Here is a 17626-nt window from a genome sequence, read left to right on the forward strand (position 1 = left end):
CGGGAAAGGAAAAAAAAAAAAAAAAAAAAAGATAACAGCTGTGAACATTCTGGCATATGTCTTTCCAAACTTTTCTCTATGCAGAGATGCTTCATTTTTGTGATCTGGGAAAAAAGTAAACATTTAAGAGACAAAGTCTTGGGTCTTTAGTCTTCAATTTATTTCTGTTTTTAAACAGCATCTAATGGCTTGGAAAAGTCCCTAACAGCAAGGGCCTGCCCCATGCACTCCCAGAGGCTCCCCCAACCATGGCTGGGGTCCAGGATCCAGTAACTCCCCCTCAGCCACACCAGCCATCAAGCCTACTTTCTCTCCATCTCTGGAGACTTGGGACAGAAGAGGGTCTCCAGTTAGAGGGAAAGATGGCACTAAAGGACACTGTGTGGAAGGATTGGGCTCAGACACAGCTGCCTTTGTTAGTCTTAGGATATTTGGGGATTTGGTAGCATGCTCAGACAGACTGCGGGAGGGCTCAAAGAGGGGCTCCTGGGCTCCTCTCTGGCCTCACTCATTCCTGGGCAAGCCTTACAGCACCCCTTCCTCTTGCAGGGCTCAGTGCATTGCCTTTAGAAGCTGGGCAAATGGTAGCCTGTGTAATTCAGCATGCCTTGCTGTGACCTGGTCAGCTGCACTTTACTCCTGGCCTAGACAGGGTGGGTAACCAGGAAGGTGACGAAGATTCAGCCCTGAGGGTCCCACCGCCTCCCGCTACAGGGTTTGGGACCTGACTGTACCAACCCCTTACCAATTCTCACCTAAAGGGGAATAATACAAGGGCATCTCTTTGGGAGGAGGGGCAAACCTGGGCATTTAAACCCCAAGCACAGGCACAGATGGGCCCCCAGGCCAGAGACGCCTCAATGCATGCACTAAAGCAGCAGGGGCAGCTCAGCTGGGAGGGTAGGGGCCCACAAGGTTGGATCTACCCTCGCCCAACTCTCCGCACCCACGGTAACCATGGAAACATAACCACCCCCTCTGCCAGCTGCCTGGGTTTAGACAACAAGGCCTGGCCCACCTCCACCCAGCCAAGGCCTGAACTGATGCCAGGCCGGCCACAGAGTGGTTGCAGGAAGCACTGGGATTGGGTGATTTGGTCAGTCCAGCCTTCCAGCACAGCTTGGGAGGACTACCACAGGAGCCTCCACGCCTTGCTGCCTGGGCTGGGGTCAGGCAGGGCTTAGTCAGCCAGCACAGTGGCCAGCAGAGCCAGCCGCATGGCCCCAGATGCCCTCTGCCTGTGGGCTAACAGCTACTGTGGGGTAGTAGCCCTTGCTGCAGCAGCAGCAGCCTCTGGGACTCATTGACGGGGCTGTCTGGCTGCTGCTCCTCCTGCCCAGGCCGCTCAGCCAGCCCCCGGGGGCTGAGGATGTACCGACAGTCACTGGGGGTGCCCCCCACGGCCCCCAGGCCACTGCCATCCCCAGCCCCGCTGCTGGCCGGGTCCCCGCCAGGCAGCTCCAGGTTGCCTCCCTCGGCAGACTCCTGGGCTCCCTCAAGGTTGATATACAAGGGGTCCTGGCTGGCGGATAGCACAGACAGGCGGCCCAGGACATTCTCCAGCTCCATTCGCAGACATGTGAAGCTCGGGCGCTGCTTGGGGTCGGTGCTCCAGCACTGGTACATGAGCTCATACCTGGGGCAGAGAGAAGGGTGAGGGGACGTAGTGAGGAGCCAGAGAAAGGGGAAGGAGGGTCCTTCTCTCAAAAGCAGAGGCCCTTTAATCATATGAAATGAGGATTTAGAAAAATGTGATTGAGGGAGTTCTCTGGTGGCCTAGTGGTTAAGATTCTGGGCTTTCACTGCTGTGGCCCCGGTTCAATCCCTGGTCAGGGAATTGAGATCCCACAATCTGAGCAGTGCAGCCAAAAATTAAAAAAAAAATTAAAAAAGAAAGAAAAAGAAAATAAAATGTAATTGAACACTCTAATGTATAGGGCTTACTATGTATCTGGCACTCTTCTAAGCATTTTACATTTATTATTAATTCTCCCAATACTGTGAAATAAGTGATCCCTATTTTACCAACATTCAAACTGAGGCACAGAGAGGTTAAGAACCTTGACTAAGGTCACACAGGTAGAAAGTGATGAAGCTAGGTGGGTCGGGTCCAGAGTCCCTCTTACGCTATTTTGGGAAGGGGTAGTAGGAGTGTTTTTGTCTTGTGGAACACAGCCTGGAGTCAGGGTTATTTTACGGGGGTGATTTGGGAATCCACCCTTTGTCCTAAATCCTCACCTGTTCAGGGGGTCTTAAATCCTCATTGTTCATGAGGATTCTCACCTTCGAGAATCTGAGAAAAGCTTCCAGCCCTTTTCCCCTAGTAGGGACACTTTTTACGTACAATTTCAGGAGCTTTGCAGATTCCCTGAGGTCTTATCCCTGTTCCCAGGGAATGCCTCATGCTGAGAAAAAATAAGTAAGTAAATAAATAACAGGAAAGGGTTGAGACCAGATCTAGTCATAGCAAATGCCTGACTTTCTTGCCTGTGCCCACGATAAAAGCCCCAAACACTCCTCCGACTCCAGCCCTCCTAACAGGGGCCTCCAACGATGGGGGGAATCATGCCAGACACTGAATAGGTCGTGGGAATGGTCCAGGCCACGGGTATGTGGCCAGGCTGGAATACACTGTCAAGGCCATGCCAGGAGCCAACTGGCGCCTGTCCACCAGGCTGCCTGGTGGGAGGCCAGCGCCTGCCCACCCTCTATTGACAACACTAACTCCAGCCCCAGATGACACTAAGCCAGGGCCTGGTCCCCACTGCCCAGCAGAACCTCTGTGGCTCCAGAGGCCCAGGCAGGCTACAGCTACCGGGAGACCTGACCTTTCTGCCCCTGACATGCCCGAGCTCTGCTGAGACGTAGGGCCTGGTTCATGTACTCAAACTGCCCTCTCTCCCACAGTCCAACCTCAGGGCACTTCAAACCCACTGTCCTAGAGAAAGAGGACCCTACCATTCAGGCTGAGCCTTCCTCTGCCTGTCTCCATTCTTGAACCTCTGGAGGTCCAACCCCAGAGCAGGAAATAGGTTTGTGGACTCCTTCCCTCACTAGGACTTGTACTAGTGAAAAGGTCCTCCGGAGGCCCAGGGAAACTCTGGCTTGCATGGGGTGGTAGAATAATACTAGAATAGACAAATCATAGTTGGGTTCATGGTTAATAGGCACATTCTAAAATCACACAGATCTAGATTCAAGTCCCAACTCATTCACTTAATCGCTGTGTGACCTGGGTCATGTTACTTAACCTCTTTAATCCTAGTTCCTCATCTACAAAATGGGAATAATAATAGTCTTCTCCTCATAGGGTTAGAGGAGGATTACCTGAAAGAATGCCTGTAAAGAACCCAGCTAATGTTAGTGATACTGTCTTCTAGTCACAAGGGGCTCATGACTCTCCCCCGTGCAGTGAGTGTATCACCACCCTGCCCCACTCCCAAGGGCTCCGGGCTTCCAGAAAGGAGAGGAGGCAGTACCCTTCTCCCAGGATCTCAGTTTGTTATCTTAGGTCTCTCCACTCCCTCAGAGAGGAGGCCAAGACAAGAAAGGAACCCAACCTCCCGCCCCCAGCGCCCCCTCCCTGTCAAGCAAGGAATGTGATGGAGCAGCAGTTTTTTTCCTGCCCCTGTGCAGCACTCCCTGAGGGGGAGGGAGAGCTCAGCCTTAGGGAAGGAGTGGGGGTGGGGAAGAGGTGACAGGGAAACCTGCACTGTTGCTCAACCCTGCACCTTCTGCCCTTAGGTGGGATTCCTGGTTCTCCCTGGAAACTGGAGAAAACAGAGTGATAGGAAAAGGCTGGAGCAAGAAACATGGGATGGTAAAGGGAGAGAGAAAGAAAACAGGAGCAGTAGATGAAGAGGGAGTTTGGGGTAGAGGTCAGACTTCCCTCTAATGACGAGGACATGTCCACAAAAAAAAAAGAAAAAAATTAAAGTTTAGTTGCGGATCGGAGCTCCCAGTGGGCCAGCAGCTGTTGCGGCGGCCAAGAGCTGAAACCCCAAATACCTGTTTCCTCCCAGAATCCCCTTCCTGGGGCACTCACACGTCCTCCATACACTCCGGAGGCTGTTTCAGGCGGTTCCCGCCGATGAGGTAGTTGTAAATCTCAGCGTTCTCAATGCCAGCATACGGCGTCTGCCCACGAGTCATGATCTCCCACATGGTCACCCCGAAGGCCCACTGGGACAGAATCGAGGTTGGAGGGGAGATGTCACTAGGCTTCCTGAGCCAGGCAGAGTCCCGAGGCAAGCATATCTTGGGGCTCCGGGGCCTCATAATGGGGCAGCCAAAGCCCAGAGAGCAGTGCTAAAGGTCCACCCACGCACTCGTCCGCACTACTGTGTTACCGTCAAGTCTCACTCTGCCGCCCTGCTCACCACGTCACTGTGCACAGTATACAAGTTGTCAGCCAGGCTCTCCAGGGCCAGCCACTTGACGGGCAGTTTGGAGGCACAGCCCTGACGATAATAGTCCCCACTATAGATCTTCCGGGAGAGTCCAAAGTCGGCCACGCACACCGTCATGTCTTCCGCCAGCCTGTGAGGAGTGTCGGAGGATGGGGTCAGCCTTCTGCCAGGCTGGCAGCCTAAATCCAGAGCATCTTTGTTCTCAAGCCGTCCCCTCACGTAGCAGATACTGTCCCAGGTGGGAGCTGACCATTAGCTAGCTCTTCCTGGCACTGCTTCCTGCCTCCCAACCCCGAGCCCTCCAGAATTCACATACATGCAGTTCCGAGCAGCCAGGTCTCGGTGGATAAAGTTCCGGGAGCTCAGGTACTCCATGCCACAGGCAATGTCCACCATGAACCGAACCAGGGTCTGCAGGGGCAGGTTCTGGTGGGCAGACAGGGTGAGCTCAGGCTAGACCCAGCCAGGGCAGTATGAATGGGATTCCCTGCCAGAAAGCCTAAAGACTGTCCTCAGAATCACTGAAAGGAAGGGGATGAAGGGGCTTCCCAGTGCAAGGAAGCCTTGGCAAATCTGAGGGAGAGCACCCAAAAGTCAAGACTCCCCCAGTCTGGGGCTCCACGGGACTCTTCTCTCAGGAAGGGGCCTTGCCCAGCCTAAATTCCCAGCAGGGATTTGTGAAGGAGAAGGAAGCCTGTTAACAAAAATGTCAAACTTGGAGCCCACCTTCTCCCAACCTACTCAGTTGGCCCTACCTCCACCAAGCCAACCTCTCTCCCAGGGTCTTTGTCCCTTTCCAACTCCTGGCTGCTCCCACCCCAGGCACTCACAAAGGGGTTCTCCCCAATCCGGGAGGCGAGCAGGAAGGCGTGCAGGTCCCCGTGCTTCATGAAAGGCAGGATGACCATGGGGGTGGGGAGACGGCCTTTGGCCCTGCTCCGGAGGCTCACCCCTGGGGACAAGGGAGAGTCAGTGGGGCACATAAAGGTCAAGGGACAGTTCAGGCATCTGTATGAGACCCCACCTGCTGGGTTCTACCTCTAGCCCTGGTTCTGCTACCTCTTTCCTCATTAAGTTCCACACTGGCCTGGTGACTACCCAGGAGGGACTCTGGCTGCCCCCCCAGTCTCTGGAGCATCTTCTCTGTCCCCTCTTCCTCCTCCTCTGTTTATATGAGCAGCCTTCATGGAACAGGGTCTGCAAACTGAACTCCTTACCTAGAGCCTGATCAGATTTCAGCCAGGCCGCTCCTTGCTCTTTTGGTGTCTGCTTACTCACCAGGCGAAGTCCGAACTTCTCTCCCACAGACTGCCCTCGCACCTCGGGGGAGCGTAGTTTTAGCCCTATTTTACATTTACCTCCCCCAAGAAGGGGCTCACCAACAAGCTTGGCCACGTGTGGGTGGTCAAACTCCTTCATGCAAGCCGCTTCCCTGAGGAACTCTTCAATGTCGCTTGAGGCAATTATGTCAGCTGGGAGGAAAGGAGGGAGGGAGTGAGGGAAATGTGCCCCCAGTGGGCCCAGGAAACAGTCCGGCCATGAGCAGGAGAAACTCCCACGGGCTGGTGCTATCCAACAATTTCTCCACTCGCTCATGCCTTCCCTTTGGTTTGGAGAGTCAAACGGCTCAACCAACCACAGCTTTAATCACCCCGAGTGAAACCAGAGGACAGTCACTGCTGACAGCAGGGGACAAAGGCTGGGGCACCAATGAGTGTGGGTTTATGCCTGTGAATTATTGACATGGTACAGACAGCATCCCACTTAGTGCTAACTTGTCTTGCAAAGTCTAGGGGCCTAGCAGAGCCTGCTTCAGGATCAGCCACCCCTTTCACCCTCCCAAGTGACGTCCTCACTCCACTCTAGTACTATTCTCCACTCACCTTTCAGCATCTTTACAGCCACTTTCACAAAGGAGCCATCCTCCTGCTTCAACTGGGCCTCCCTCACTGAACCAAACTCTCCTAGGAACCGATCCAAATGATGGTAAGTCCCCTTGGCCTCCTGTCCCCAACCCAGAGCCCTCCCAGGGGACCCCTCATAGGGACACAAAATCATTAGACTCTGGAGCCACTGAAAGAGGCTCCCTCGTTCATAGCAAAGTATGCTGGGCTGGGTGTGATGACACCTCATCCCTCCTCGTTCACAGCCTCCATTCCCCCAAACATCCCAAACCCAGGAGTCTACAAGCATATGCTGTTCATAGGAGCTGACCTAAATCCACACCCTCAGAGTGACGGGAGCAACCAAACACACCGGGACATGGCAACTCATGCCAGTCCCTGCACAGCCTCACACACCTTTGCCCAACATCCGGCCCAGGGTGAACTGCTGCTCTGGGATGAGTACATCCTCCAGTTTGTCCTTCAGCTCATCACTGATGCCCAAGCTGTCCACTGTGGGGAGGCGGGTGGTGAGAAAGGGGAGGGACCTCTCTGGTTCCAGATCCAAAACCCAAGCCTGCCTCCTGTACCCCAGACTCCACCCTCAAAGCAGAGATGAGCTTAGGTGAGCTCTCCCACAGCTGGGCCGGCGATTTCCATGAGGATGGGTCTGTGTCTTTTCCACGGTGTGCTTAGGACTCATCAAGGTTCAGACCTATTGGTCAAATTAATAAGAGGAATGCAGATAGGGGTCCAAGATAACCCACTTTTTCCTCCTATGGCTCCCCACCACTCACTCACGTGTGGCCTCGATGCGCTCGGGCCTTTCCCGATTGAAGGATCGTGCTGCCCGGAAATGAACTGCCGGCTCCCCCCGGGCCATGACACTGTCAAAGGCTTGCCTAAAGGGAAACCCAGGACTTGGAGTCAGCTCCAAGGTCTTCAGTTACCACCTGCCTCTCCCTCTGTGCGCCCCCCCTTACCCAAACCGTGTCTCCTTCCGTGTCTTTCGAAGCAGGATGAGGGCCAGGGCAGCAGCCGTCACCAGGGCTGTCAGCACACCCAGGACCACAGGCACCCAGGATGTGCGGCTGTGGGGAGCACCCTGCCGGCCTGTGGGAGACAGGGGCAGGAAGCAGCACGAGCTAGCCTGATTCCAAGGAGGCCCTTTAGAATTTTCCAGTGATGGCCATCTGGCCTGGTCAAGAGGCTCCTCTCACTCGTTAAGGGTCCAGAGTGGAAAGAGGCTCCAAAGGAAGAGCCAAGGGTTCCTACTCTGTCAGTGACAGACGCTGACTGTTGGGACCTACAGCACGACCAGGGATTTCTATGCTAGCTGGAGGGCAGGGGGAGGGGAATGAGATACAACCCTGGCCTCAAGTGCTTGACTCTGAGTCTTTGGGCCTCTTAAGAGGGGAGGCACTGCCAGCCTCCTCCCATCAGTGTAGGTTGCCCTTGAAAGCCTCCATCCCCTGCCCCCTTCCCCTTGCAGGTCTTACCTGCATGGTCATGAGAAGAGACCACCAGCGGCTGACTCCAGGGCCCACAGCCAACTGCACTGGAGACACACACACGCACAATCAGGTCCTTCTGGGGATCCCAGCCCGTCAGGTTGGCCCTGGTCCCCTCCACTATCAGCTCACCCTGCAGCCAGGAAAAACCCCCATCGTACACTGAGCCTGAGTAAAAGGCCTCCAGCTGGGGCCTGAAGTTAGAAAAAGGTCTCGCTAGGAACGTGGGAGGTTAGGGACACTGTGGGTTCGGGGGCTGCAGGAACACAACCTGCTGGGAGTCATCACATTCCTGCCGCAGGCTGCAGAGGCCTCTCCTGAACACAAACAAGGCTCAGTCCGAGAATGCAGATGTGGGGGATGGGTGGGAACTGGGGGGTGGGGGAGGACAAGAAGGCTTTATCTGTGTCCTCCCCCAGTTTGTGCAGGAATGCGCTTCCTGCTTTCTTTTCAAAGTGGACACTGGAGGCAATCTTAACAGGAGACATAATCCAATGAAGAGTGCAGCTTGCAGGGGAGGGTGGGAGGGGTAGACTCCCCCGGATGGTAACAGGCCCACCAAGGCCCCCAGGCTCACCAAGGACAGCCATTCTGAAGCTCAGAAGGCCTCAGAGCCCTGAGGGCCGACTCTAGTAGTAAGCAGAAGCTTTCCTTACCTGGGTTCCGTTGTCTTGAACCCAGGACAGTTTATAGGGTCCCAGAGGGCCTTCTAAAGGACCTTCAGGGATCACTTCTTCCCACTCCAGGATGAGGCCTGAGTCTGTGCGGATGGCATGGAGGTTCTGGGGAGCAGTGGCTGGGGCTGTTCCCAAAAAAAGAAGGTTGCTAAGACCCCTGCCCTACCCACCACCGCTATCCCATGCAGGTCCTTGGAACCAACTCCAAAGAACCAAATAGCTCAGAGAATGACACGTGGGGGAAGAGTCTGCTTCCCAGGTCTGACTGCTCTCACCCATCGTTCTGGGGAGTACGGGTGGGTAATGGCAGGACCCGTACCATCCCAGTTAGGCAGGGTATTGCTCTTCATCACCTTGGTTACTGCCTCAGCAACATCCTTCACTCTCCTCTCACAACCCTGCCAGCCTCCTTGCAATTGCTAGGAACTCCAAGCAAGTTTGTGCCATAGGGTCATTGTACTTTGTGCCCTCTTCCTGCAGTGATTTCCCCCAAATATGGCTCTTTCCTTATCATTCAGACCTCAGATCTCTGTATGGGGGTACTCCTGGAGCACCCTGGGGCACTCTTCACCACCATATTACCTGATCTTTCCCACTTTGCTTGTCTGCCCCACCCACTAGAACTAGAGCTGAATGGGAGGGGGACTGGATTTATCTCCAGGTAGCAACAGGCCCTCAGTAAAGTGTTTGCTGACTGATGCATGATACTCCCTCTCAGGTAGCCCTCTCTCAATCAACGCCATTCAGAACTGGAGCCAACACTACCCCTACTACCCCAGTCCCCAGCCCCATTCATCCATGCCCAGGTACTCTGCTCTGTAAGTCCCTTACCTAGACCCTTTGTCCGAAAGGGCACCCAGTCAGCATATGGAGAAGGCCCCAAGGCATTGGCACAGCGAACCCTGAGGCTATAGTTGGTGGCAGGTGCCAGGTCCCGGAGCAGACAGGTAAAAGGTGGCACAGGGACCACAACAGCCAGGACCTCCCAGCCTCCTGGGGCCTGAGTCACCTACAGAAAAACAGAAAATTAATTATGTGGAACTTCTCTGGTGGCGCAGTGGTTAAGAACCTGCCTGCCAATGCAGGGGACGTGGGTTCGATCCCTGGTCCCGGAAGATCTCACATGTCGCAGAGCAACTAAGCCCGTGAGCCACAACTACTGAGCCCACGTGCCACAACTACTGAGCCCACATGCCCTAGAGACCATGCTCCACAACAAGAGAAGCCACCACAATAAGAAGCCTGCGCACCGCAACGAACAGTAGCCCCCGCTCACCACAACTGGAGAAAGCCCGCGTGCAGCAACGAAGACCCAACGCCGTCAAAAATAAATAAATAAAATTTATTTTCAAAAAAGAAAATTAGGGCTTCCCTGGTGGCACAGTGGTTAAGAATCCGCCTGCCAATGCAGGGGACATGGGTTCAAGTCCTGCTCCGGGAAGATCCCACGCGCCACGGAGCAGCTAAGCCCATGAGCCACAACTACTGAGCCTGTGCTCTAGGGCCTGCGTGCCACACTACTGAGCCCGTGTGCCACAACTACTGAAGCCCACGCACCTAGAGCCCATGCTCCGCAACAAGACAAGCCACCGCAATGAGAAGCCCGTGCACCACAACAAAGAGTAGCCCCCGCTCGCCACAACTAGAGAAAACCCCCGCACAGCAACGAAGACCCAATGCAGCCAAAAATAAATAAATAATTTTTTTAAAAAATAAAGGAAATTAATGATGTAAGGCAGGGAGGTTTCTTAGGCATGTGAGATGAGATGGAAGATGGGACAGGTAGGGGGATGGTTGGGGGACTTGAGTTAATGCCTCTTCAAGTCTATCAGCAGAATAGCCAAGACTTGGAAACAACCTAAATGTCCACTGACAGATGAATGGATAAAAAAGATGTGGTACATATATATACAATGGAGTATTACTCAGCCATAAAAAGGAATGAGATAATGCCATTTGCAGCAACATGGATGGACCTAGAGATTATCATACTAAACGAAGTAAGTCAGGAAGAGAAAGACAAATACCATATGATATCATTTATATATGGAATCTAAAATATGACACAAATGAACGTACCTACGAAACAGAAACAGATTCACAGACAGAGAACAGACTTGTGGTTGCCAAGGGGAAGAGCGGAGGAGGAGGGAACGATTGGGAGTTTGGGATTAGCAGATGCAAACTTGTATTATATAGGATGGATAAACAGCAAAATCCTACTGTATAGCACAGAGAACTATATTCAGCATCCTGTGATAAATCATAATGGAAAAGAATATGAAAAAATATATATAACTGAGTCACTTTGCTATACAGCAGAAATTAACACAACATTGTAAATCAACTATACTTCAATTAAAAAAGTCTATCAGCAGACACTTGCAACCCACCCCTTCCCACCCGCCACCACACCAGGTTCCATGTCTCCATGTCTTTGCAAACGCTGTTCCCTTTGCTGAGAATAACCTTCCTAGCAAAGTCCAACTCATCCTTTAAGATTCAAGGCAAATACCACTCCCTCTGTGAAAGTCTTTCTCAAATACTCGAGAAAATCCATGCCCCTTTCTGTTAGAGTGGATACCACTCTTTGTAACTGTTTACATGCCAATGCAAACTCTCAGAGCAAAGTAATTGGGAGCCTATGGGCACCATGAACCAGGCCTGCTCCTTACATTTTGGGGACCCAGGGCAAGAGTACAAATGGAGATCCAGTGTACCATATGACTAAATATTTAAACGTTAAAAATCAGCGAAAAGACTATTAAGTAAAATATTTTCTATCTTAATGTATTGACAAACAAAGCTACAAAACAACCTGGAAGATCGGGTTTACATTTATAATTCTCCAAATCCTTGGAGTCCCAAGCCAGAATGTGGTGGCACAAGAAGAGCCAGTCTCCAGCCAAAGGTCTGCAACATGAGGGACATCACGTGCATGGCTGTGGACAGTGCTGCCTGCATACCCACTCCCCCTCAAATGGCTGCCCTTTGAGCTTAGAGGTGCACATACCTTAGCATGATCCATCCTTGGGAGGATGGACCAGGGAGAGGCCCATATAGGCCCCAAAAGCAGACTCAAATTAAGGGGAGAGGGGTGTGTCCTGGTGAGCTGGATGGGAGTGTTCCCTTGGCCCTATGGATTTCCCTGCCCAGGGGCAAGGGGTGCAACCAAAGGAGGGCAAGAGTGGGATCCTCTAAAGGGTGGAGCCGAGAGCAGGGACCTTTGTTGCCCAAGAGAACTGCCTAGAACCATGTCAAAGGTGCTCATTAAATACCTTTTGAGTGAACAGACAGAAATGAACAAGCCTGAATTGCCTCATTTTTAGTATCATCTTACCCAGCTTTCCCACTGTCTGGGGCCTAGGACCTCTTCTGGTCCCCCTGTTCTCTTTGGCATGGGTCAGAGGTTAGGGCACAAGAATGCAGGTATCAGATAAGTCAAAGGTTTGGGTTTTCACCCACATAAGAAAAACTCTTCCAGGTATCCCCAATCTGCTCTAGTCATCTGTTTTCCAGCCTGAAGAATGCACAGGTTGAGCCGATCTGCCGTCACTTGATTGCTAGAGCACCCTATGATAAGGGGCAGTGGCCAGGGCTCTTCCTGGTAAGGGAATGTCACCTGAATAGAGCTGGAGACCAAGCCCCATGGGCAAGACTAGGTAAACGTGATACCACTGTCAACAAAGTGCCACCGAGGCAGCCAGAAGGAGCACAGCCAGGAGAGCCTGTCTGCCCTCTCAGCCTACCTGGACCGTACAGGATTGGAGCAGGGCTTGGCCATCGGCACCTGGCGTCCAGGCCACACTAGCATTGCTGCTGGAGAGCTTCGTCACTGTGATGTTGAAGGGGGCTGCAGGCAGTGCTGTGGATGGGGACTTAAGAGTCAGTACTCAGGGAGGATAGAAAAAGAGGGAGAAAGCATGGGAGTCGAGCCTTGAGTTCCTCCCTAGGGTTCCCCCGCAAAAAAACTTAAGATGGCTACTCAGCACTCCCAGGACCACAGTAATACACAAGTCAAGCAACTGGCAGCGAACAGCTGCTCATAACCCGAGAGAGTGCCTAGGCTGTGGAGAGAGGTTACTGCTCCCTGAATCGGGGGCCCTGTCTGACCAAGAAATAGGGTAAGATAATGTGTGTCTGGCGGCGGGGGGCAGGGGGTAGCATGGCACCTCGGCCTTGGGAGATACCAGTGAGAGGCAGCTGACCCTGCGGCCACAGCCCATTCCTGCACACACCGGCTCTCTTCCCCTTTCCACTCTGCCTGCTGTGCACAGCAGCCCTTTGGGTCTCCTCTATCATCCTGCTAAGCTGTTATCCCCACCCCCATTCCCTCGACAGGGGCTGGCAGAAGCAAGATTGGGCCTGAGCCTTGACCATCTCCTGCTGGCTCCCTCCCTCCTTCCCTCCCAAGGACTCTGCTTCGTGATGGGAAATCTACTGTGACGTCAGGTTTCTATTCTCATCTCAGCCATGGCAGGGTCTCAGGTGCTCCCACTAGGAATGGAGCCATGCCAATTAACCCCTCATCCGTCAGATCCCAGCAGGACCCAGGCGAGCTGGAACAGCAAACAATTCTAACTTCACCCACAGCCTGCTGAGAACGTCCCTGCCTTACCACCCCTCACCTCCCAGGGGCCTCCTACCTTGAAGACGAACAGTGGCTGGTCGAGAAGAGGCCAGGCCTTTTACGTTGTGAGCTTCACAGGAGAACACAGTGCTCTGGGTCACCCCTGGGGCCAGAAAACCTCAGTAAGCACCGCCCCCCAGCATCAAGTCCCACTCAGTCTGGGATTGGGGATAGTCAGGCTCTGGGTCTGAATATCCTACAATATCCAGCCAAAGGAAAGGTTCCACAGTGTGGGGCTGGATATAAATCCCAGGGCTGGGGCTCTGTTTTCTCATCTCCCAAATGGGAGAATTGTGAGAACCAACTGACGCAACATATATAAAGTGCAGGGCACACAGTAAAGCACTTGAGAAATGTCATACTGCCCCTCCCACCACAATCCCGTCTCCCGCGGACAGTACAAAGCTGCCTCCCTTTTCTGGTCACTCCATTATTGCACATTCCAGGGCCCTTCTCTACTTGCTCTGTGCCATATCATTGCGACTTTGCAGAGTCGCTGCCTTTCAATAGTTCTCTGCTCCTTATGCGTGTGTCTTGTCTCCCCAGTTATACTAATTCCTGGGGGGCTGGACCGATGGCTTCTATTTCCTTTGTACTCCCTTGATCTCCCGTGGTGCCTAGCACAGTGTGCTGTGTGGAGTGGGAGTTCAGTGAGTGCTTATTCTCAAGCTGGCTACCTGACGGTCCCAACCATGCACATCTGGAGAGAACTGAATCCAACCTCCCTTCTCATCTGCTCCAACCCAGCGCCTCCTGAACAGGATCAGATCCTGCAGTCCACCTCCTTTGAAGATGCGTATTCCTAAGGGACTTGGTAGATCAGAGTCCGTCCTTCCCACCTTACAGTACATGAGACTAAGTTCAGACTCCCATCTTTTTCGGCCAGTTCAAGCCTTGACCAGAAACATTAACTTTGTTTCACAGATTAGCAAGTCTCACAAGTGTGTAAGGTATGTGCCTGAGGATCCTGGGGTCCAGGTGGGTGGGCAGGCGTGGCTGCTTCTGGTGTAACTGTGTGGAGGTGTGGACAGATACAGTTGTTTGGGAAAGGTTTGGAGATTTCTGGAAAAGGCCATTAGAAGAGGAGGCCCCCGTATCTTTGTGCTGGCTTCCCCCTCCCCCTTTTCCTTCCCCCTGCCATTCCCCACTCTGCAGCCTGAGACTCTTTACTTCTAGGCAAGTCTGCCAGACGCTCCTCTTAGCTCTGTATGGGCTGGTTCCTGGCTTCTTCCCTTGGGAGGGGTGGGGGGGGATGGGTGCCCCTGGTCCCACACATTAACCTTCCAGGGCCAGCTGTGCACGGCCTAGACTGCTGTGAACGCAGGAAAGAGGCTCCAGCATCTCCTTAGGCACACGCAGCAGGATCACCACCAATCAGCCCACCAGGCCAGCCTAGCACACCTGACTAATGAGCTCACGTACCCAGGCACTCTGGACACTCACGACCGCAGGCTCAGTGATTTAAGCAGATTTGAACTCTGCCAGCCTCACCACCCCTGCTCAAAGCCCCTCCTGAGGCTGCTCACCTGTTACATTTAAAACGGAAGGAGAGGGAGCAGGTCCCCCAACCTTCGTGCCTCCTCTCCACCAGACAATGGTAACAGGTTCTGGGGGACCCACGGCCTCACAAAACAGTTGGAAAGGGGCATTGGGTGGCACTGCCAGATCTTTTGGCTCCACAGTGAAAAATGGCACACCTAGGGGGAAAAAGGCGGGTGGGGAGTGAGCCTTGCCACCTCTCAGCTTCCGACTGCCCAAGCCACAAGTCTGCTACCATCTGAAGCCCTCTATGCGGAAGGTCCCACGGGCCCTTATGATTGGGTCAACTGCCGAACAGGCATCTAGCTTGAGGAGGGAAGCTTCTCTTCTTTGGCCCCCTCAGGGATATCCTTTATGCTGTACCCTTGGGCCTGACAGATTCTCCCTTTTCAGACCTGCTCTAACAGCCCTTCTCAAAGCAAGGGAAGAGGCAGAGGGTGGGGAGCTGGGGGAGGGGCAGTAAGGGAGGGGGAGTGGGCGGGAGCTTTAGCAGAGTTCTGCTGGCAGGCCCCAGATCCCGTTCAGAGCCCTTTGTTACTTTCTTAGTCACTTTGTTTTCCGGGGTTGCACAGCTTTGAGCTCCTGCAGCTGTGGATCCTTCCTCCCCTCCCCCATCCCTCCCTCTCCTGGCCTGGCCACTTGGCAGAACAGGGTCCAGCCCCAGATGGGTGCTTGAGGCTTGTTTGTCAGACAACTGAAACTTGACCGCACCCCATTGATTATGGGTCTTAGTTGCCCCTTTGGCTCTCAAATACCCAGACTCCAGTGGGTATGGTCTTCCATGGCTGCACCAGGCCTGGAGTCTGGTGCAGTCAGGTCCCAGAGGGCAGTGGGGCAGCCCAGCTTCCACTCAGATTTCTTGGGCATAGGGTGGTCACTAGCAGACAGCATCTGCTCCAGGCCAACACGCCCACGTGGCTCTGCCTCCTCACCTTCTACCGTGAGCCACACTGGCTGGGAGGTCTCGGTTTCGCCCCCATCCTCCACCTGGCACCAGTACCGGCCCGCATCAGAGCGCTCCACTGACTTCAGGCTGTGGAAACAGGACACCAGGTCTCCCAGGGTCAAGGAGGGCAGCTCTGCTGGGCAGATTCAATGGGTTCAGCCTGCCCCCACTTCTGGAAGTCTCCGCAGGTTGCCGAATAAAAAAACCACAGACCTCTGGGCATCAGCATTGCCCCCAGCTCCCAAACCCCATGGAAAGAGCACAACGTGTCCCCAGGCTGGCATCCCACACCTTCCCCCACAGTCCTGCACCTGAGGAAGCCAATCCAGTGCTGCTCACTGACTGGGATGTACACCTGATCCACGCTCTGGACCACAGCCCCGTCCTTCACCCACTGTATCTCAGGCTCCTCCATCCCCTCCACGCTGCAGTTGAGCTTCACCGGCTGCCCCTGAGACACTGTCAGCTTCACTGGGGCTCCCAAGAGCTTCAGGCCTGAGAGGTGGGAAGGAGAATGTGTCATTCTGCTTGAGAGGGACCCTGTCTCTAGAAATATCCCCCATCCTATTCCAAAACCTAGGTTCTGTGTCAGGGGGCTCACTCTCAGACAATGGCCAAGGAAGCAGAGGCAGGACAGTGTGGGAGGGAAGGTAGCCTGGACCCGGGCTGGGGGAAGGAGCATGACAAACTCTCCAGGCACCATTTCTGCCACTGCCAAGTTCCTCCCAGCTGTAAGGAAGTGACTTCTTCCCCGTACCTCCCTGCTGGGCAATGTTAAGTCAGGCCCAACCACCAAAAGGAAAGCAAGCCAGGCTGCAACAGTGGGGCGCTTTCATACACCTGGGGTAGGTACTGCCCTGGGAATCACTGCTGCACCCAGTCAGTGCAACAGGCAGCCAGCTCTCCACCCAAGGTGTCAGCCTAGGCCCTGCACTGCTGCTGGCATCCCCCTGCACCCTACCCTAGCAAATGTAAGGAGACTGAGGAAGGGAAGGAGGGGGTGCTCCCCTGAAGTGGAGAACATATGGCTGCAAAACCACGTCAGAAAACACATGGCAGCCTTCCTGGCAGCCAGCCGCTCTATTAATACCTGAATGGGTGCAGGGGCAGGCGCTAGGAAGGTAGGAGGTAGAAGGGAGGGGAGGGGCCCTGAACAGGTGCCCGAAACCCCTGAGCTACTCTCACACCAACAGGGGCACTACCCTCTGAACACATACACACACACACACACACCCTCAGAGAGCGGCAGGTGAACTATCAACATAGCTGAAATCCAGTTCTGCTTCTTCCTGCCCTTTGCTGTGTGACGCAAGGCAAATCCTGAGCGCTCTGATCCTAAGATACATACACCCTTCTGCTTGTAAATACTTGTCACTCTTTCCCTTCCCTTTCCTTCCCTGAGATGCTGATAAGGCAGGGAGTGCTGTCTGAAAAGGTGCCTGCTGGGTGGCTGCTGCTCTGCCCTGTGTCTCTTCCTACTCCCTTCACCCTCTCAGGACCAGCCACAGCGCAAGGAGGGGTAGCCTAACACCCCATACATGCCCAGCAGTCCCAGGGGTGTGTAGTGTGAACTTGGGGATCCCGGTGCTGCAAGAAGCACTCCTGCCATTGGCAAATGCCTCATGGCTATGTGGGAACACAAGGCTGAGCAAAGACCAGCAACCCTGCCCCAGACCATCCTCTCCAACACGCCGTTTCAGGAAGCTCGGAGAAGGCACCGCGAATAGAGTACGCCCAGGTGTTTTCTGTGACTGGGCACTCTCGAAGCCCCTGTACCTACATGATGTAGGGGTGCCGGTGGGTGCTCAGTCCCAGCCCCTGTGGCTTCAGGGTGGGACCTTCGTTTGTGTGGGGCGGGTAGATGTGGTCCCCAGGACTGGGAGGGGAGAGCAAACAGCTAGGAGCGTCGAGGCGGGAAACGCCAATCCCAAACACCCCCCGCTGACCACTCGGCCCGAAGCCCCGCTCCTTTCCTTACAACCCCGCCAGATGAGCCCGGACGCGAGAAAGTTGGGGGGGGGGGGCCGCGAC

General features: G+C 54.1%; 1 protein-coding gene across 1 annotated transcript in view; it reads right to left on the reverse strand.

Moving 5' to 3' along the window:
- Positions 1–138: 138 nt before the first annotated feature.
- TYRO3 (TYRO3 protein tyrosine kinase) overlaps positions 139–17626 on the reverse strand; it is a 17792-nt gene continuing 304 nt past the window's right edge. The window contains exons 2-19 of the mRNA XM_024732613.1: positions 15907–16090; positions 15582–15682; positions 14637–14807; positions 13127–13213; positions 12230–12345; positions 9312–9489; positions 8460–8605; positions 7792–7936; positions 7276–7405; positions 7094–7194; positions 6710–6805; positions 6293–6373; positions 5789–5881; positions 5240–5361; positions 4726–4835; positions 4380–4539; positions 4046–4182; positions 139–1636 (exon numbers count right to left, since the gene is read on the reverse strand). Coding sequence (XP_024588381.1) covers positions 1246–1636; positions 4046–4182; positions 4380–4539; positions 4726–4835; positions 5240–5361; positions 5789–5881; positions 6293–6373; positions 6710–6805; positions 7094–7194; positions 7276–7405; positions 7792–7936; positions 8460–8605; positions 9312–9489; positions 12230–12345; positions 13127–13213; positions 14637–14807; positions 15582–15682; positions 15907–16010 — 2469 coding nt within the window. The 5' untranslated portion in view covers positions 16011–16090 and the 3' untranslated portion in view covers positions 139–1245. The remainder of the gene's footprint in view (positions 1637–4045; positions 4183–4379; positions 4540–4725; positions 4836–5239; positions 5362–5788; positions 5882–6292; positions 6374–6709; positions 6806–7093; positions 7195–7275; positions 7406–7791; positions 7937–8459; positions 8606–9311; positions 9490–12229; positions 12346–13126; positions 13214–14636; positions 14808–15581; positions 15683–15906; positions 16091–17626) is intronic.

The sequence above is a fragment of the Neophocaena asiaeorientalis genome, unplaced genomic scaffold (assembly GCF_003031525.2).
Source record: "Neophocaena asiaeorientalis asiaeorientalis breed wild unplaced genomic scaffold, Neophocaena_asiaeorientalis_V1.1 scaffold119, whole genome shotgun sequence".
Lineage (NCBI taxonomy): Eukaryota > Metazoa > Chordata > Mammalia > Artiodactyla > Phocoenidae > Neophocaena > Neophocaena asiaeorientalis.